This window comes from Peromyscus californicus, unplaced genomic scaffold, assembly GCF_007827085.1.
Source record: "Peromyscus californicus insignis strain IS unplaced genomic scaffold, ASM782708v3 Scaffold_17__1_contigs__length_78620276, whole genome shotgun sequence".
NCBI classification, from domain to species: domain Eukaryota; kingdom Metazoa; phylum Chordata; class Mammalia; order Rodentia; family Cricetidae; genus Peromyscus; species Peromyscus californicus.
The window spans coordinates 38,772,321-38,793,476 of NW_026294469.1; the positions used below are offsets into that span (position 1 = coordinate 38,772,321).

General features: G+C 39.0%; 1 protein-coding gene across 3 annotated transcripts in view; it reads left to right on the top strand.

Moving 5' to 3' along the window:
* The window catches only part of Dmxl1 (Dmx like 1), a 153,086-nt gene that overhangs the window by 40,873 nt on the left and 91,057 nt on the right, over window positions 1–21,156 (top strand). For all 3 annotated transcript variants that reach the window (XM_052742166.1, XM_052742167.1, XM_052742168.1), the window contains exons 10-17: window positions 1,322–1,534; window positions 2,007–2,260; window positions 2,347–3,031; window positions 3,122–3,243; window positions 7,278–7,367; window positions 7,893–7,995; window positions 16,808–16,927; window positions 17,473–17,694. In XM_052742166.1, the coding sequence (XP_052598126.1) occupies window positions 1,322–1,534; window positions 2,007–2,260; window positions 2,347–3,031; window positions 3,122–3,243; window positions 7,278–7,367; window positions 7,893–7,995; window positions 16,808–16,927; window positions 17,473–17,694 (1,809 nt within the window). The remainder of the gene's footprint in view (window positions 1–1,321; window positions 1,535–2,006; window positions 2,261–2,346; window positions 3,032–3,121; window positions 3,244–7,277; window positions 7,368–7,892; window positions 7,996–16,807; window positions 16,928–17,472; window positions 17,695–21,156) is intronic.

A 21,156-nucleotide genomic window follows, 5' to 3' on the forward strand; every position in this document is an offset into this window, starting at 1 on the left:
CAGTCAGAAAATGGTTGATTAATCCCATAACATTTGTGCCACTGTTATACCAGTATACCTTGCAGGCAGGTTGCTGTTCTAGGTCACAGGGTTCATAGCTAGGTGAGATTGATGATAGTTGTTCTTTTCCAGTAGTGTGCAGAGTACCTTCCAGCACCATGAACACTAGACAATAGGAGTAAAGCTTCTAGTAGAGTCCCAACTTAGTTTCTCCATTGTCGATAACACAAGTAAACCTTGTCTTCAACAATAGGGACTCACTGTCAGGTTGTAGAGAGCAACTAATAGCCTTGACAGTTGCCTGTGATATTTCAGAGAGGAAGGGTTCCTGGCACCCCTTTGGCCGACAATAAGATGTAACTCATTCCTGGCACTCACTGGAGGTTTTACTTGGTGATATAAGATGTCTTGTGGTAGTGCACGCCTTTAATCCCAGCACTGGGAGGCAGAGCCAGGCAGATCTCTGTGAGTTCGAGACCAGCCTGATCTATAGAGTGAGATCCAAGACAGGCACAAAAGCTACACAGAGAAACCCTGTCTCGAAACCCCCCCCCCAAAAAAAAAAAAGATGTCTAGTTGGGTCATTGTCTTTCCCCTATCTGGTGACTCCATTTAAATTCCTTTCATATGTGTGTGTGTGTGTGTGTGTGTATATATATATATATATATATATATATATATATATATATGTATATGGAAACTTCTATAATAGAAGATTTCCATATGGTCTTTGAAATGGCCTTTAGTCTTACTTTTCCCTCCTCATATTTCACCCTTTACCCTGTCTTCTTATCCCCCTTGACATTTAGCCCTCCTATTGTAGTTTCCCCTTTATCTCTCTATAACACTATGTTCTATTTCCCCTTCCTTGAGACATCCTCTCCTGCCCCCTGGTTCCATACTAGTTCCTAACATTGTGGTTGCTTAGCACACACCTCAAAAACTTATAAGCTAATATCCACATATTAGAGAAAACATGTGGTATTTGCCCTTTGTGAACTGTCACTCAGGATTATGTCACTCAGGATGATTTTTTCCAGTTCATTCATTTACCTGCAAATTTCATCATTTTATTAAACAATTGAATACTATTCCATTGTGTAAATGTACCATAGTTTTCATTATTCATTTATCAGTTGATGGACATCTAGGGTGTTTCCAATTTCTGGCTATAAAAAAATAAGTTCAATTTAAAAGGAGTTAAGTTTTTCTCAAATAAAAGAAGATAAGTATAATATCAATAATGAAACTAGAAAGTGTAAATGTATTCTATGTTACAGTTGTTCAAAATTGGAATTTTGTGATTTGTTTTTCTCTATAGACATCCCACTTCTTCCATCTATTACATCTTTAAGTTTAAGTGAAAATGAAGAGAAGTGTGGACCTTTTGTGGTACACTGGTTAAACAATAAAGAGCTGCATTTTACATTGTCCATGGAAGTCTTCTTACAGCAACTTAGAAAAAGTTTTGAACAGCCCTCATCAGAGGCCAGTGTAGAAGACTCTATTCAGGCAGATATAAAATCTGATGAAGGTAAAGACTTAAGAAGGATGAAATTTTAAATTTTCAGCCATAAATAGTTTTCATATGAGGATAAAACTACATATTGTCAGAGATAATCTCCAAGATTGTTATGGTATAATGTAAATCCAGATTAGCTCATTTAATAATTTGGTATAAATGTTCTTGCTCATGTCACTTATTTTTCATTTAAATCTGATAAATAATGTTTTAATTGCCTCTTTAAAAACTTCTCCGTATTCCTGATACAGGAGTTGAGGAGAGGGCATAGAGTCTGGGCTTTTTGAAAGAAGTAAAGATATGCATGCTTGTGTATGTTAATAGCCCTGGTAGCTGTCTGATTACTAAGTTAACTTCATTGCCCTTATTTCTTGTTAATACAAAAGTGTAGTTTTTCATTTTGAATTTATTTAGAAAGCTCTGTCTTAATTTGTAGTGATAGCTTTATTGTATTCACTTGGTTCATGAACTCTTTTGCTTATAGAAATGGAGGATGGTGTTGATGATTTAAAAATAATTCATGAGAAGAAGGAATTGGGTGAAGATAAAATGTTACCAAACTCAAGTTTTACACCATTATCGTCAGCCGCCATTGATCATCAGATTGAAGTGCTTCTGTCTGAATGGAGTAAAAATGCAGACATGCTTTTCAGTATTCATCCCATGGATGGTTCTTTACTAGTTTGGCATGTAGATTGGCTGGATGAATACCAGCCTGGTATGTTTCGTCAAGTACAGGTACTGTTAATCATCTATATCAACTATAATGCGTTGCTTCTTTTTTATGTAAGTATATGTTCTAATGCCTACTTTCTTCATTCTAGGTGTCCTTTGTTTCCAGAATTCCTGTAGCTTTCCCCACAGGTGATGCAAACTCCCTCTGTAAAAGCATAGTAATGTATGCCTGTACTAAGAATGTTGACTTGGCTATTCAACAAGGAAAACAGAAACCTACTGGCCTCACTCGTTCCACGTCAATGCTTATTTCCTCTGGTCACAGTAAATCATCGAACAATTTAAAATTAAGTATTTTTACTCCTAATGTTATGATGATTTCAAAGCATGCTGATGGTTCTTTGAATCAGTGGCTGGTTAGTTTTGCTGAGGAATCTGCTTTTTCTACAGTTCTTAGTATTTCTCACAAATCCAGATATTGTGGTCATCGTTTTCATCTTAATGATTTAGCTTGCCACTCAGTGTTACCATTACTACTGACAACTTCACACCATAATGCATTAAGGACACCCAATGTGGGTAACCAAAAGCAAGCTCATGACCCTGTAAATACTGAAGAATGTTTCTTGAAACAGCAAAATAAAAACAATGTTGATACTGCATTTCAAGATCCCAATGCGATTTATAGTGAACTTATTCTCTGGAGGGTTGATCCAGTTGGGCCATTATCTTTTTCTGGAGGAGTGTCTGAGCTGGCCCGGATTAATTCTCTTCATGTTTCTGCCTTTTCCAATGTGGCATGGCTACCTACTCTTATACCCAGTTACTGTCTAGGTAAGCATACTGTGATTTTATTTCAGTTATTTGATTTTCAGACACTCTTGCTAAAAGGTTAAATAGTAAATGTTTATAAATACTTTCTAGGTGCATACTGCAACTCTCCTAGTGCATGCTTTGTAGCTAGTGATGGACAATATCTGAGGTTATATGAAGCAGTTATTGATGCCAAGAAACTTTTATATGAGCTTTCCAATCCTGAAATTTCTGTAAGTACTAGCTTTATGATGTTTTTAGAAATGTAACCTATACTTACCTGGCTTGTTCTAGAGTTGTGACCTATAATTTATGATAGATAAGTGTATTTTTTGTACTATATTTTTTTCACATTAGTCTTGTACTTATGTAGTGATTTTAAGTTAAGTCCTTTCATTATTTTTAGGTTGGGTGTTTAGCTCAGTGGTTGAGCACATATGTTAACACTCTGTGGTCCATGAATTCAAGACCAACCCCTCCCTCTGACCAAAAAAAAGAAAAATGTGGTTATGTGTTTCTCTGCTCAGAGATAAATGGGAACTACCTGTTGTAGTAGACGTTGTTGGTTCCTGTATAGTTAAAGGGAGCTAGAGTAGTACAAGTAGAATTTTAATCTTAGACATGAACAGAAAAAGCCCTCACCTTATTTGCAGCCCAGGCAAGTTTTTGGATGCCTATGTAACACATTTACTGTGGAAGAGACTCCATTTGTTTTTAAGTCTAACTAGTGGAAGCCACTGGCTGTATTTACTGAGCACCTCAACTAAGAAAGCATTTCTGCAGTTTTCAGTTCTAGTGGTTAGTCAGGGTTTTTGTTTTTAGTTGGTTGTTTGACTTTACAAAATAAAAAAAAAATTTTTTTTGAGACATAGGGCTAGCCTTGAACACACAGCTCTTTTGCTTCACTTTTTTTTGGGGGGGTTTGAGACATAGGCTAGCCTTGAACATACAGCTCTTTTGCTTCATGATTTTTTTTTGTTGTTGTTTGAGACATAGGCTAGCCTTGAACACACAGTTCTTTTGCTTCAAACACCTGTGTGTTCCAATTGTAGGCATTTGCCAACATGCCAGGCTTGTTTGGTGTTTTTAAATATCTCCTGAGGCAGCCTTCAGGCTGTGCTTAAGCTTCATGCTTAGGAGATTCTAGCCTAAGTTACTAACAGTTACTAGTTATTTTAATGTTCAGATTGTAAAGTAGTAGAGTCCTTGGTTTATTCTATTCTATTTGTCGGTAAGTTCTTTTTAAAGTATAATTTTACCAAACACAATGTTTTGCAAAGTATGTGTATGTATGTATACACACACACACACACACACACACACACAAACACACATCGCTTTAGTAGAAAGAGACATCTATTGAGGTATTGTTTTAACTGCTGGGAATTTAGTTGCAAAAAATCAAACTGATAGCACAAAGTTCATTCTAGTCTAGCTGACTGCAGGGAACTAAATAAAAATACATTGACTAACAAGTACTGTGGAGAGAAACAGTGTTGCAAGAGAAGTAGGGAGTGTCCCTTAAATTGCTGTGTATGGGAAAGCTTTATAGAAAAGACTTGAAGGAGTGGAGTGAGCTTGACATGTGGCTACCGGAAGAGTGATCTAAAAAGAAGGTTGACCTGTTCAAGGACCCTGCAGCCAAAACATGTTGGTTATATAATAGGACACTAAGGAGATAATTGTGGAATAAAGTAAGATAGAGTAGTCAAGAATTAAAGCAGAAAAGTAACCTGCTCAGATCCTATGGAGGCCTTATAGTCCATTCTGGTAACTTGTACTTCTGCCTAAAATGACATAGAAACTGTAGCGAGTCTTTCTCTGTCCTGCCAGCTAGCTTACAAATAACCACAGAGACATCATATTAATTATGAAAGCTCAGCTAATAGCTTAGGCTTGTTTCTGACTAGCTCTTATAAATTAAATTAACCCATATCTTTTAATCTCCATTCTTTTACGTGGCTGGGTTACCTTTTCTTTGTAATGCCCATGTTGCTTCCTCTGTGTCTTGCTGGCAGCTCAACCTTCTTCTCAGCATTCTCTCTGCCCTGAAAATCCTGCCTAGTTATTGGCCATTTAGCGTTTTATTAAACCAATCACAGTGACATATCTTCACAGTGTAAAGGAATATTCCACAACAAGAAACCATTGAAAGTTATGCTCATATAACAATGATTTGATGTAGGGTTGTTTTTTTTTTTTTAATAAGTCACTGTGACAACTGTAGTGCTACTATGCCAAAAAAAAGTAGAATGAGAGAGACCAATTTAAAAAAGTTATAACCCTAGTCCAGGAGAAAGATAAGGAGCCAAGAGTGGTAATGCGGGTTAATGTTAGAAACACTAAAAAGCGGCCAAATTTTAAATGTATTTTGAGTGTAAGTAGTTAGGATTGGACAGGATTTTGGATGAGAGGAAAAAGATGACTGTCATAATTTGCGTGAGCCTCATGGAAAGTACGATTGCTATGGTTGAAATGAGGAAGAGTGTACAACTAGCAGGTTTAGAAGAATAGGGGAATTTAAGATTCTTGCCTTGGACATACTCATTTTGAGTTACCTATTTGACATCCAAGAGGTCCAATAAAGTTGCCTTTGGGTTTTAGAAGAAGGTGTGAACTGAAGATATAAAATAAGTAGCTGAGGCCAGGCATGGTGGTACATGCCTTTCTTGGGAGAGAGAGACAGGCAGATCTCTGAATTCCAAGCCAGCCTGGTCTGCATAGTGAATTCCAGGACAGCCAGGGCTGTATAGAAAGACCCATATCTCAAAAAAACCAACAACAATAATAAGGACTATTGGCAGATTTAAAGTTGCAGCGGTACATGTAATTGTAGGAGGGAATATAGTTAGAAAAAATAAGTGATAGAAGTATGAATAGTACAACATTATATTATTAAAAATATGGTTTATATGGTATTTTATAGAATCTCAATGAAGTATTCCTAGGAGAGAGTGATCACTAGGATCAAATGCTACTGAAATGTTAAGTATATGAAGACAGAAATGAACACTGAATTTCACAGTATGTGAGGACATAATGACTCAGTAGGTCAGCGTATTTGGGCTGACGATGTGACTCAGTGGGCAAAGTGCTTGCTGCACAAGCCTGACCCAGAAACCACACAAAAGCTGAGTACTGTAGTGCATATGTCTGTAAGAAACCTACTAGCCAGTTAGTTTGGCATACAAATGAGGTCGATGACAAGGACAACACTCAAGGTTGCCCTTCTACCTCTGTAGACATACTGTGGCATATGAATGTGGGCTCTTGCTCACTGTCTCTCTGTCACTTTGTCTCTCCCCTTGCCTCCCCCCACCTTTTTCATACATACACACACATGCTCACAATCACAACAGAAGGGTGGGGTGGTGGGAAGGGGAACTGGAGAGGTGAATCAGCAGTTAAGAGCACGTGCTGTCTTTTCAGGACCCTAGTTTAGTCCTCAGTACTCCATCACAGCCACCTGCAGACCCACCTCCAGGGTACTCAACACCTCTGGCCTCTGCAGGCACCTGCCTTCACATACCCATCCATACGTACATATAATTTTTAAAAATTTAGATTAAATTCTTATAGAACCTATAGAAACAAGATGTTAACTTACATCATTAGCTGTCTTTTCCACCTCAAAATCAATGCTTTAAGTACTTTGAGTTTGTTGGTAGACCACTTGGCTTAGTTTAAGTAAGATCCTGAGTTCCATCCCCAGTCCCACTAACACACACACACACACACACACACACACACACACACACACACACACACACACAATTACCTTGAAATTCAAATAGAGTGTTTATCAAGGTAGAGAAACTATCCTTATGATGGCTAATAAGGAGACTCTTAGTCAGAGGCTGTAGCTCAGTGAAAGACCATGTGTTTAGCATGCACAAGGCCTTGAGTTTCATTCTCAGTATATCAACAAAATAAGTAATAGGATATTCTGAAAGATTGATATTTTAAAAGCATTGCTTAGAATATATCCAGAAAGTTGAAGGCAGTCTTTCACTTTGGTTGATATAAAATACTTTCCCCCTAAGGTACTAAGCATTGCCTTCTTTTACCCCTCTGTACCTCTTGAGCTGTAATTCTATTCATTTCTGTGTAATTTCTATTAAGGTAAAATCCTATAATGTTTATAGTTGAAAGAAACTATTTAGACCGACTTGAATTCCTTATTTATCTTAATTATGGTTGAAATATTTCATATTTTTTAGTTACTTTTGAATTTGTTTACTAAAGGATTTTTTTTTTTTTTTAACAGAAATATGTTGGTGAAGTGTTTAATATCGTCAGTCAGCAATCAACAGCCAGGCCAGGCTGCATTATTGCATTAGATCCCATTACCAAGCTTGTAAGTATTATTTTTCTGCTATTTAGCATTAGGTAGATGACATATAGAGAGACTCACCACAGAGGTTTCCTGGTGAGATCTGAGCTTGCTTTACCCACCAGGGCTGAATAGGGGAATGATTGGACCACGGGCGTGGTTACCAGGTCTTTGGAAGGGTCTACACTTGGCTGTGCAGTATGCTTTGATCTACCAAGGGGGAAGTCTTTTGCCCCACCCCTTGGCATTGTTATAAAAAGCCCTTTTGAAGAGACAGAAGGGGCCAGTGGATTTTGATTCAGGTCCTCCCAAAGCTATCTTGTGTTTCTGTCTGTCTCCTTTCCGCTATCTTTGTATCTAAAAGTTTCTTATTCATCTCTTTTCCTCATAGGAACCCTTTAAAAGGTGGGAGCTGGCCTCCCACAAATGCTGTCCTGAACAGGGACTTAGGTTCAGGGACCCCCACAGATGGTGCCCTGAACAGGAATTAAGGTTCAGGGACCCCCACAGATATATATGTCAATTTATGTTGGTATTTATTTATCTCAGCATGGCAGAAAAACCCAGTTGCTTCATGTTTTTCAAGAAGATTTCATTTTGAATAACCTTGAAAAGAAAAGTCTGGGGAAAGATAACATTTTATTGGATCCAGGTAAGGAAAAATTTTGCTGTGATGAGAAATATTATGCAGCTTATGTTACATAGTTTATAAAGATGAATTAATACACCTCAAGTTGTATTTCAGGTTGATTTTCTTTTAACATAAATACTGTTATCTCTTTTGTCTGTGCATGTATGTATTTATTTATGTGGTCTAATTAGTAGCCTAGGCTGGCATTGAAATACCCTGCTCAAGGTATCCTCTTGCTTCAGCCTCCTGAATAGCTTGAATATACATATAGAGCCCTTTTTATAGCATATCTTTTTACTCTTAACCAAGAAATAGACAAACAAACAAATCAGAGCAAATTGACTGTTCCTTAGTTGCATGTTACTTTGCTCTTAAGTTCCTCCCTGCTGCCTGATCTCCTTCCAAGCCTGTTTTTTAGACTGACCTGGTGATTGAGCAAGCTAAGCTAGTGTTCTGTGATTGAGCCATACCCCCAGCCCAGTTACATGTTACGTTAGGTACACAAGAGAGGAATCTGTTATTACCATGTGAGTGAGTGGGTGCTCTTTACATGGATGTATTTTTTTTGAAAAATATAGACACCGGACTTTCCAGAAGCCCATAATTTAAAGAAATAAATATGTAAAATGGTAATGTTATTAGTTTAAACAGTGTATTAATTAATATAAATATATGTATAATAAAGGATTTATAATAAAAGTTCATTTTTAACTAAGTTCTACCACCTAACCTTATTGTTAACTTGCATGAAGGAAAACTGAGAAAACAGCTAAAATTTATTGATTATCAGTTTTAATTACAGAGACAAACCAAACTGGGTAATTTCTCTCCTGAAGACTAAAATCCAGTAAGCAGTTACACTATGTCAGTGAAGTCAGTTATTATGTCTCAGATAATATTAACTGTATTATTTATTTGTTCCAGATCTTTTTCTTAAAAGTACATTCTTTCTTCTGCATTTCTCACTTTACTTCTGAGAAGTATTACTTAGAGTTCTGCACTTTAACATTGGTAGTGTCTTACTGTGGTTTCAGCTAGCTTTTCTTTTTTTTTTTTTTTTTGTTTTTCGAGACAGGGTTTCTCTGTGTAGCTTTGCGCCTTTCCTGGAACTCACTTGGTAGTCCAGGCTGGCCTCGAACTCACAGAGATCCGCCTGGCTCTGCCTCCCGAGTGCTGGGATTAAAGGCGTGCGCCACCACCGCCCGGCTTCAGCTAGCTTTTCATCATTTTCCTTGAGAGTTTATGAACTGTGAAAATATACTTTTTTCATGTGCTTTTGTAATTTTGGACATCCTAGCCATATGCTAAAGATGAGAGGAATAAAGGGATGGCAAGATGGCTCAGACAGTAAAATGCTTGTCACATAGCATGAAGAATCTGAGGTTAATCTCTAGAACCTTGGGTCAAATACAAAGTAGAGAGTAATTGTGGAAGAGTTCCAGCAGCAGCCTCTGGCCTCAGCACACTTGCACATACACACTTGCACATGCTTGAGTATCCCCCCCCCAAACACACACACACACACACACACACACACACACACACACACACACACACAGCAATGACAGGTTTAAGATAAGGAATACAGAAATGAAGCATTCTTTTTCTATATGATATTAAGGGTGTTAATATTGTTAATCTTTTTGGAGCATGAAAATTTGAGGAAATTTTTTAAATGGAGATTGAGAGAAAAAGAACAGAGCAGGCAAGCTGCAAGTCTTGGCATCTGCTAGGAGGAGGGAGAAGTAAATGCCTTTTAAAGTTAGTATCTGAGAAAGCTACCAGGGTCAGCAGTGGAGGACAAGTACCACATGGCAAGGGTGAGGGCAGCTTCAGGAAAAGTGAAAAGAAGCCCACAGTGTCAAGGAACTCATGCCGAGACTTTGACCAGTATTTGAAAAAAAGAATAGAAAGTCTTGTGAGGTGGAGAACACCTTAATGTCAGCTTTTAGGAAGCTGAGGCAGGCACATCCCAATGAGTTTGAAGTCAGCTTGGTCTACAGAGTGAGCTCCAGGCCAGCCAAGACTATGTAGTGAGACCCTGTCTAAAAAGAAAAAAAAAAAAAGAAAAGAATAATCAAAAGGAAAATGCCAGCAGACTACATGGCAAAGGAACCACAGTGCTGGAGCCACAGTACTGCATGATATGGCCCTGCAAGTGGCATGTACTTCAAGGGCATAGGCAGATAGAGGAGTTACCTGCTGCATCTAGGGGCGGTGCTTCAAGGTCATAGACAGACAGCTAACCACTACAGGATGGCCTTTCCCACCCAGATTTGTGATATTTTCTTCTATAATTTTATTAAAAATATTTGTATGCCTTTACCATTTAATTCTTCTCCTCTTGTATTCTAATAGTGTGTAGGTTTGCCATGTTTTCCAGAGCTTTTGCATGTTGGGTTCATGAATTTAAAAGAAATTGTCATTGACTTTGTCCAATTCCCCCATTTTGTCTTCTTACCCTGATAGTCTATCTTCACGTGATCCATTGTGTTGGTAAGGCTTTTCACTGAAGTTCTTATGTGACCCATTATGTTTTTCATTTCTGTCATTATTTTGATTTGGGTTGTCAATTTTTTTATCCCTTTATTAAATTATATTTTTATATCTTATATTGACTTCTTTATTTCATGTAGCTGTTTGTGTTCTCTTTGAAAATACTCAAGTCTTTGAGTTGTTTTACGATATTTATAAACATTCTTTGGAATTCTGCATCTGGAATTTCATCTGTCATTTTTTTTTTTTTTTTTTTGTTTTTCGAGACAGGGTTTCTCTGTGTAGCTTTGCGCCTGTCCTGGAACTCACTTGGTAGCCCAGGCTGGCCTCGAACTCACAGAGATCTGCCTGGCTCTGCCTCCCGAGTGCTGGGATTAAAGGCGTGCGCCACCACCACCCGGCTCATCTGTCATTTTAATCAGAGGTCATTAATATGGGTGTAGGCAGAAGTTTCTCTCCACCTGCCTGTTCCCAAGTATCCAGCAGCCACTTCCCAGATAATTGACTCAGAGGCTTAATATTACTTAGAAATGTTTGGCTGGTAGCTCAGGCTTATTACTAACTAGATCTTACACTTAAATTAACCCATAATTCTTATCTATGTTTAGGCATGTGGCTTGGTACCTTTTCTTAGTGTGACATTCTCATCTTGCTTCCTCTGCATCTGGCTGGTGACCCCTGACTCTGCTCTTCCTCTTCCCAGAATTCTCCTTATCTGGTCATCCCACCTATACTTCCTGCTTGCTACTGGCCAATCAGCATTTTATTAAACCAATTCGATTGACAAATCTTTACAGTGTACAAGAGCATGTCCCACAACATATGGGATTGATAATTTTTGGAGGAAACACATTATCTTGGTTCTTCATGTTACTTGTGTTTTGCTCTGGGATCTGCACTTCTGGGATTAGATTGTTAGTTAAGGTTTGCTGTTGTTTTTGTTCTTTTAATTCAGGTTTTTTTGCCATTGAATGAGTTTGTAGTGTTCAGGAGAGACTAGGCTGTAGTATAATTGGGATGGTTTTTTTTTTTTTGGCTGGTAGACTGGTTTTCTAGGCACTGGGCTCTATCCCTACTTTGCCTCTGTGAGTTGAGTACTCTCTGCAGTAACAGCCGGTATTCTCTTGGTTAACCAGTTCCAATAATCAAGTAGCATGTTTCTAAAATTTTAAAGTATTGTTGGGTCTGGGATCTCTCAATAATGGGGACAGGCCACCAAAATCTATTAAACCAGAAGCAAACTTTATTCCAGAAAAATAAAAAATAAAAAAAATTATAAAACACTGCGGGGCACAAAAGCTTATCAGCTGACTAAGACCACAGCCAATGTTGGAATTCTTAGGCTGTGGCAATGTAGGTGGATACTGGCCCCCTTTTATAGTATCAAGCACAGGGTACATGCTTGGAGTCACGTAGAAACATCAGGCATGGGATGCATGCTAGAAGTCTTGCTTGTTTTTTTGTTTGTTTGTTTGGTTGGTTGGTTTTTGTTGTTGTTTGTTTTTTTATTTTTTTTTGAGTCAGGGTTTGTCTGTGTAGCTTTGGAGCCTTTCCTGGAACTCACTCTGTAGCCCAGGCTGGCTTTGAACTCACAAAGAGCTGCCTGCTTCTGCCTCACAAGTGCTGGGATTAAAGGCATGAGCCACCACTGCCCGGCTACTAGAAGTCATGTAGAAACAACTATTAAAAGTTAACTTTGAGGGGCTGGAGAGATGGCTCAGAGGTTAAGAGCATCGACTACTCTTCCAGAGGTCCTGAGTTCAATTCCCAGCACCTACATGGTGGCTCACAGCCATCTGTAATGAGATCTGGTGCCCTCTTCTGGCATGCAAGGATACATAGAAGCAGAATGTTGTATACATAATAAATAAATAAATCTTTTTAAAAAAAAAGTTAACTTTGGTTTCATTTGTGAGTGGTAGGGGGTTATTGAAGAATAGCTAACCCAGGGCTACAAAGGGCAATCTTTAGTAAAAGTAAGTTAACATTTGGTTTGTTGACAGAGCTGCCCATCTTAAAAGACAGAGGGGCCCAGTTAAAGGTTAATCTTTTTTTTTTTATTAGCCAAGCTGATGGCTGTCAGTTGCCATTCCTTAAGTTTATAATTTTATATTTCTATATTCTAGGACCCTTCAGTATCAGTTAGGGATAAAGGGACCCCAGTGGCACTGTGTATACTGACAATATGAGTAGAGTGGAAAAGAAAGACGTAAGCAATCCAGCTAGACTGGTGATAAGTATTGACATGTAGCAATGGAACAATTAATTCAAAGTTTTAGAAAATGGAGTGGGTATATGGGAGTTTAGTGAACTAGGTAAGCCTCTTGGCTTTTAGAGATATAACATGAGGAGGGATGGATGCTGAAAAGAGAAAGGAAGAAAAATAAATAATGAGAGTAAAATAGTAATAAGCATGTACAAAGCCCTACTGTACTGTCCTTTTTTAAAATCTTTTTGAGACTGGGTCTTTTTACATGGCCCAAGGGTGTCCTGGAACTTGTTATTTAGATGAGGCTGGCCTTGAACTTGGATCCACCTGTTCTGCCTCCTGACTGAATGCTGGGATTAAAGGTGTTACACCACCATGCCAGGCTCCCTACTGTGTTTATAAAGATAAGAAATACTTATAGGGAAGGTATGTAAAGGTATATAAATGCTTTGTCTCCCTGGCCCTTGTCTGGGCTGTACTCTTGACTTTTAGGGTCCTGTTCTCTTGTGGACTCCCCCTCCCCTTGCATGTGTATGGAGTTTTCTGTTAAGTAGGCTGTCACTAGCCTAGGCAGTCTCCACCTTCTTGCCCCAGAGTTGGAGCAGCTGGTAACTGTACAGTGCCTATGGCACTGTTTATAGCTTACCTTTAGCTCTGATAGCTTTGCCTTTTCCAACTGGGGCACTGATGGCGACCCTGGCAGCAGTTTCTGAGAACCCCTTTTATGAAATCTCTGCTAACACTGCTTTGGTGTCTTTCCTTTTGGAGTCCTTTAGTCAAGTTTGCTGCAATGGCAACAGCTGCTTGGTTTCAATTGTAGCATCAAGTTCAGTCTGATGATAGAGGAAGTTCATGGTCTAATGGTTGAAGATGTTTGTTGACTCTTGATCACATCAGTTCAGAGACTGGAGAAGTAGATGATGGAGTAATAAAATATTCTTGTTCTCTGTTTTTTGATTCAGTAATCAGGCACTGGTTCTGACATGGCTTCTAAGGTGCCATCTTACCTAGAAGTCCTGTGGTCACCTTTCCTTTTTGGTTTTCTTTTTAAAACTTTTCTTACACAAATTTAAAATGGTAAAGCTTTTTTGTACCCTAATAATAGTTGCTTTCACCTTTTTAAAATTTTTAAATGAATTTATTTTATATATACATATACAATGATGAAATTCCTGGTAGTTATTTTCTGTCTTTCTCCAGACCTCTGATTTTTTTCAGATTTATTTTTTTAACTTTCTTTGTATTTATTCTTTGTGTCTTTCACATCATACATCTTGATCCCACACATTTCCCCATCCCTTCATATCCACCATGTGCTTTTATAGCCCCTCCCCATAATAAAATAAAATTTAAGAGAGAAAAAAAGAGAAAAGAAAAATCTTGTCATGTTGTCATAGATGGAAGCTGTTGTGTGGCACAGTGAGTCACAGTAAACCCTTTTGTCCATATATCTTTACTTGCAAGTATTCATTGCAAAGAATCACTGGTCTAGTTCAAGGCCTCTGGTTTCTGCTATCTACTGATGCTGGGCCATCACTGGGACTTCTCTTGTATATCCTATTGTTGCCCTGTGTTGTGGAGATCCTGTAGCTTTGAATCTGCAGCTTTAGGGTCAGGGCATCTCTTCCCCACCCACACTACCATATGGCAGATGAGGAGTGGAATCAACTCTGCTGTGCTGCCCAGGTGAGATTCAGGGCCCACTTTCCGAGTGCTGAAGCTGGTAGGGGTCAGGGTCATCTCTCTCACTCACCACTGTGGCAGGGGCAAAGGAGGAAGGGCATCTTTCCCTTGCCCTCACTACCACATGGCAGATGGGGGGGGGGAGGTGGCCAGCTATCCCACTCTGACACCCTCAGAGCCAGCTCACCTGGGCCTCTGCCAACAGGGTGTGAGAGCAAGCCCTGCACCCAACTGTATGACCCGGGCAAGGAGCAGGGCCCACTTTCCTGAGTACCTACAGCTTGTAAGGGGGAGTAGGCAGCAAGGGGCAAGGAGCAAGGGGGGACATTTCTTCCTAGCCTACCCACCACATGACAAACGAATAGTTGGAGACAGCTCTCCCATGTTCACAACTTCAGGGCTGGCTCACCCACACCTCTGCCAACAGGGTCAGCTCTATTGTGCTGCCCAGGTGAGGTGCAGGGCCTGCTCTCCCTAGTCCTGCAGCTGGTGAGTTGCAGGGGCAGCTGTCCTGCTCTTATGACCTCAAGGTTCTCCCACCTGCCTCAGGCATGGGGGCAGGGAGGTTGGAGAATCTCTTCCCCGCCCATGCCACCCTATGGTGAGGTCAGATGTGTCATGCTCACATTCTCTCTGGCGGCTTACCTGTGCCCTGGTCAACAGGGTCAGCTCATTTATGCTACCCAGACAAGGTGCAGGGCCCACTTTCCCAAATGTTGCATCTGGTAAAGGGGAAGGTCAGCTCCCTCACCAGCTGGAGGCAGTAAGGGGGGGCATCTTACCCTCACTCCCACCACCACTCTACAGACGAGGTTAAATAGTACCAGCTATGCCCTTCCCACACCTTCAGGGCTGTCTCACCAGCACCTTTGTCTACAGGGTCAACTCTGCTGTGCTGCCCAGGCAAACATTAGGGCCTGTTCTTCTGAGTACTGTAGCTGGTGAGGGGTTGGCTTTCAGCATTTTTATATGTTCTTTTCTGTAATTTTCTATCATTGCATGAGTCTTGTGTGTGTATGTGTGTGTCTGAGAGACAGAGACAGAGAGAGATTGAGATTAAAGACTGAATCCAGGACATAATGCTAAGCAAGCTTTCTATCAATGAACTATACCTGCAGCTTCTTTTATTTTGAGACAGGGTCTTGCCCAGGTTGCCCTTGAATTGGGATCTATCTGCATCAGCTGCCCAAGTAGCTAAGGTTACTGTTACTGGTACCCATTTCTGACTATAATGTTAATTTTTGTTTGGATAATTATGTATATATGAAGAATAGATTGCAATGAAGAAATCTTACACTAAAATCTTTCATAAAAGAGGCAATAATGATCTACTGGTTTTATAATTTCAGAAAGATGCATTTAGTTATTTATTTCTGCAACTTTTATGCTATTTACACTTTGCAGTATGAATGAAGAAGGATTTTTTTCTTCCTTTTTTTGTTGTTATTGTTTTGTCTGTGTGTCTGTATGTGTGTGCTTGTGTAAATGCAGGTGTGCATATGCCAGGGTCATGCATGTGGAGGTCAAACATAACTTTTGGGGTTCAGTTCTTGCCTCCCTCTTGGATAGAGTCTCATTTTTTCTGCTGTTGCTAATTGGAATGTGAGTTTTCAGGCAAGTCTCCTATCTCTGCCTCTTAATGAAGGTACTGAGATTATAGTTATATGCTAGCACATCTGAACTCTTGTCATCAGGCTTGTATGGCAAGCACATTTCTAGGCCATATTGGACTAGTGAAGTTGGTAGATCAAACAGTCGGTCTGTCCCCCCCCCCCGTGTGTGTGTGTCTGTGTGCATGTTATGTGTGCATCCTCACACACATAAAGGAAGTATTTTCTTGACTATGTTTTCTTATAAAGACTTCACATTTTTATATGGAACTAACCTTGGAAGGTCTGCATGTTGTCGTCCTCCCCTGCCCCTCCCCTTCTCTGTGTAGCTGTTCTTGAACTCACTTTGTAGACCAGGCTGGCCTTGAACTCACAGAGATCCACCTACCTCTGCCTCCCAAGTCCTGGGATCAAAGGCATGCGCCACCACCCAGCTACCTTGGGAGGTTTTTAATAACACAATTTCATTGTGATATATTGGCCTAAAATACTGTATTACATAGTTTCCATCTCTTTAGCAATGTCCTACTTACTAGGATCTCATTGTGAACAGTTCATTGTTAATAACTATAATAAGACCTTTTAAGGTTAAAATGTTCAAAATCAACACTTAAAATTTTGACTTTGAAAATGAAATTACAGACAGCATGTATATAATTAAAATTTCAGGATAATGCAAAGTCATGTGCTAACACCATTGAATACATTCTGTAATGCTGCTTTGTATTTTTTAAAGTTTCTTTTTCCAAGAAAGTAAAAAGCTTCTTTAACTTGGTATATTTAGTATACTATCTCATCCGTCTGTGTTAATGAAAAATATTCCTGATGTCAACAGGCAATTCACCTCATAGATTTTCTGAAAAGTTCTACCTGGTTGTTATAGAGTGCACTCAAGACAACCGTTCACTGTTACGTATGTGGGATTTACACTTAAGGTCCATTCCTGTCTCACTGGGTAAGTCTACTTTGTTTTGTTGTTGTTTTTGTTTTTAGATTCAAGTAGACCTACATTTTAGCAAAATATACATATACAATTTGAAACTTTAGAGTTTTTTTCCTTTTACTTTATTACATAGTTCATAAAATCCTACATACATTTAGTTGAAAAATGGTTTTGTAAAACGGTGTTTATTCTTGTAAATACTATTGTTAAGATTATGTATTAATTATATAAAATGATGAGTTTATTAGCTTTTTATAGATGTTTATAGTTCCTTGATCATGTCTTCCCTTTCCCCTCTTGTCCTTTCTCCTCCTGTTATCCTTTCTTAAACCAGTATCTCCTTTTCCATTGTTTAGAATTAGTTTCTGAAACCATTCTTATATACTAGTGATAATTATAGTTTAGTTAGAATACCAAAAGTAAAATGACTTTTACTTTCTTCCTGTGTAGCGTGTCTACAATTTTATATTTCAGCTATGTATTAAAAAGTAGTAATTACAATACTTACTCATAGAGAGTTCCCTCCCAGTTTTTGGTTCTGGTTTTTTGCTTTACAGATGAAAGAACAGACACAAAACTATCAGAAGCTGTTTGGCTACCAGAAGAGCATTATTCCTCTTCTCCAGAGAAGATTCTGTCTCCGTTTTCACAGAGATTCCAGGCTTGCAGGGCAAATCTCCAGAGCACCAGCAGGCTGTCCCTATTCTCTGAAATGGTGTACAGCAAGGAGATGGATCTGCCGGAAGGAGTGGAGATAATCAGTGTTAAGCCTTCAGCAGGTCTGTAAGATCTACCAAAAGAGACTGAGCCACCTTCGTAAGGCATGAGTGTTTTTACCAGTGTTTCTAAAAGTAAATACTGTAACTCACTCTGAAATACACAGAAAGCAGAAATGGAAATAATACATTGAAGGTTTAAATTTCTTTTAAACCTTCTTACTATGTCTTCAAGTTATGTGACATTTGCCTAGAGTTTTGTTTCCCTGGTAACTCCAAATCCTTCAAGTTGAAAAAATTAACTATCACATTAGACAAAGAGCAAGTTTGTAGAATGTAGACAATAATAACTTTTACCTTACTTGCCAACTGTTTTAGCATTTATAGTAGTTTTCTGGAGCCATGTGCTAAGGCAGACAGTCCAAGGTTCCTGTGTTATATTATCACCCTTCTTCTAAGGCAGTGGTTTTGAGAGTGCAATTTCCAGACCAGGAGCAGCAGTATACTGTGCACTTGTTAGAAGTGAAGTTACTGATTCATGCACAGTGGCCTTCTGCCCAGTGATCTGATGTATAAGCCTTCCAGGTATTTCAAACATGTATCAAGAATACAAGGCAATATACAAAGCCTCTTTATTTTGGGACTTTTTTAAAAACAGGAGTTTCCTTAAGTGATGTCAAAATCCCCTACTCATACAGTCCTCTTATTCAACCCCCCAACTACAGGGAGTATAATCATTCCAAACTCTACTCTCAAACTCCTGTTTTTTCAATCATCAAATTCTCATGAAAGTGTGACTTGATTACAAACTCTGGGTTAGAGGCCAGCAAGTGTGGTGGAACTAATACTCCAGTGACTCCTGTGCTTATAGGTGTAGAACCAGTGTGCTAAGGTTCTAAGAATACCAACACAACATCCATGGTTTTAGTCATTCTTTCATTTTCCTACTCAGAATGTGCCTTTTTCTTTGCTACTTCTCATTCTTTTGACCGACTGAGTAAAATACAAATACTGTTATCAGGCACTTAATCTTTTGTGAAAGGTGAATGTTTTAGGAGTTGGGGTTATTAACAATGCTTTGACTAATTTTTACATTCTGCTTACATATATGAAACAGTGTAAGGAAAGTTAAAACTGGAAAAAGAATGATTTTAGTATTGATAGAATTCTGCTACTAGCCACAAGTAGTCGCTATTGTTGAAGTCCAGTTAAAGGAAAATAGTAAAATTGGGAAATCAAAGATACTTATCAGGACAACTCTTTGGCCCAATTTAGAAGTCATGTGGAAAAACAGGATTTGTTTTATTTTATAAAAATGGTAACAAAGTCAGATTTGGTGGCTTATTCATATAATCTCCGCATTTGGAAGGCAAAAGCAGAATTGCTGCAAGTTCAATGCCAGCCTGGTCTACATAGCAAATTCCAGGCCCCCAAGTTATATAATGAGAGCCTATTAAAAATAAAAAGGTGTTTGGGGGCCATATAGTCAAAACTTTTTTTCTAGTGTGAATTTTATTTATCTATTTATTCAGTTATCTTGGAAAGAATTGAAAATGTTTTTATTCCACACAAAGAAATTGATGGCCCTAATGTAATGTTAACATTTGTTTAAGGCTTTAAAATAACATGACAGTTAAGATGAAATGAACTTTAAAATGTGGTAGAGGCTTGTGGATGGTTCAGTAGGTAAAGGTGTTTGCTGGTAGGCCTGACAATCAGAGTTAATCTGAGTTAGATTCCCAAGACCCACATCCGGCATCTTTCCTCAGTCACTTTCTGTCTTTTTTAAGGTATCTGTGGGGTATGTACGTGTGAATGCAGGTGTCTCTGAAGACTAGCCTAATCCTCTAAAGCTAGAGTTTCAAATGGTTGTAAGTTCCTTGATGTGGGTGCTGAGACTCAAACTGCACGAGTAGTAGGAACTCTTAACTGCTGAGCTCTCTCTCTAGCCTTCCACCTTTACTTTTTGAGGTCTCTCGCTGATCCTGAAGCTCATTGATTTAGCTAGGCTGGCCAGCCAGTGAGTTTCAGGGATCTACCTCTTCCTGCCCACTTCTACCCATAAAACTCCAGAGCTCCTATTCCCAGCTTTTTTCTTTTTATCCCTATTCTTTTTTTTTTTTCTTTTTGAGACAGGGTTTCTCTGTAGCTTTGGAGCCTGTCCTGGACTAGCTCTGTAGACCAGGCTGGCCTCGAACTCACAGAGATCCACCTGCTTCTGCCTCCCAAGTGCTGGGATTACAGGCGTGTGCCACCAGCTCCCGGCTATCCCTATTCTTGATAATTTCAGTCATATACAATGAAATATGATCATACATAACCCCTATTTTCCTCCTTCAACTCCATCTATATCCACTCTAACATGCCCCCTTCCCATTACATGTCCTTTTAAAAAAAAATTTTTTTAAATAACCCCCTTAGTCCGGTTATTGTTGCCCATATGTGCATACATATTGGGCATTGGAATCCTATCAAAGGCACATCCTCAAGAAAGAATGATTCTCTGTCCTTCAGAAACTTACCAAATGCTCATAACTCCTCAGTAAGGAGTAATACCTGGATGCCATCTACCCATCTATGCCAGAGTTTTGGCTGGTTTGATTCTGTGCAGTAACCACCGCTGCTTGAGTTCATGAGTGTGGTAGCCATGTCATATCTAGAAGGTAGTATTTTACACAACTCCCCATCCCCAGCTGACTCACAGATTCTTCCTGTCTTCTCTTCAGTGATATTCCATGAGCTGGGAAGAGGGGAGTTGGTAAAGTTTCTCATTTAGGGCTGAGTACTCAGTCTCTTATCAGCACTTGGACCAATTGTGCATCCTTCCATTGACTGCTATCCACTGCAAAAAGAGGCTTCTCTGATCAAGTTGTAGAGCAGCCTAGATTATAGGTATAAACATAAAGATTTAGATGACAATTTGATAGCAAGTCCATTAAGTAAAATAATAATTGCAGATACTACTCATGGTCTTTTGACTAGATAATAGTAGAGGGCATGAAATTTCCCCTTGTAGAGCAGGCTTCAGATCCAATCAGTAAGCATTTAGTTACCCTCTAACAGTAATGCCACTGTTGCACAAACTAGCATGTTTTGTTTGATAGGTCCGTATTGTGATATGTATGGTTCAGAGCTGGGTATGACCATTCATGTCTTTTCTTACCCAGCCTCTTGCATAGTATCTTCACACTGTGGAAGCTCACTACCAAGGAGGAAGCTTCCTGGACAGTTTGAATTTGATTTCTCTATATCCTGCAGCCAGTATGTACAGTGTCTTCAGCAGTAGAGTGACATCATTTAGTTGTGGTGGATAGTCAAGGGCAGCAGCAATGTCTCGTATTGTTTTATAGATCTCTAGGACTTCTCTGACCAATAACTCATAGGGAGGTATGCCATGGGCATGCCTGGCACTGTCCACATATGTAGGTATGTAGGATAATTCTATTTAAACGCTTTTCAATTTTTTTTTTTTTTTTTAACAGTTAACTTCCTAGTTGATATGTTTCATGCCCAGCTTTTTACCTG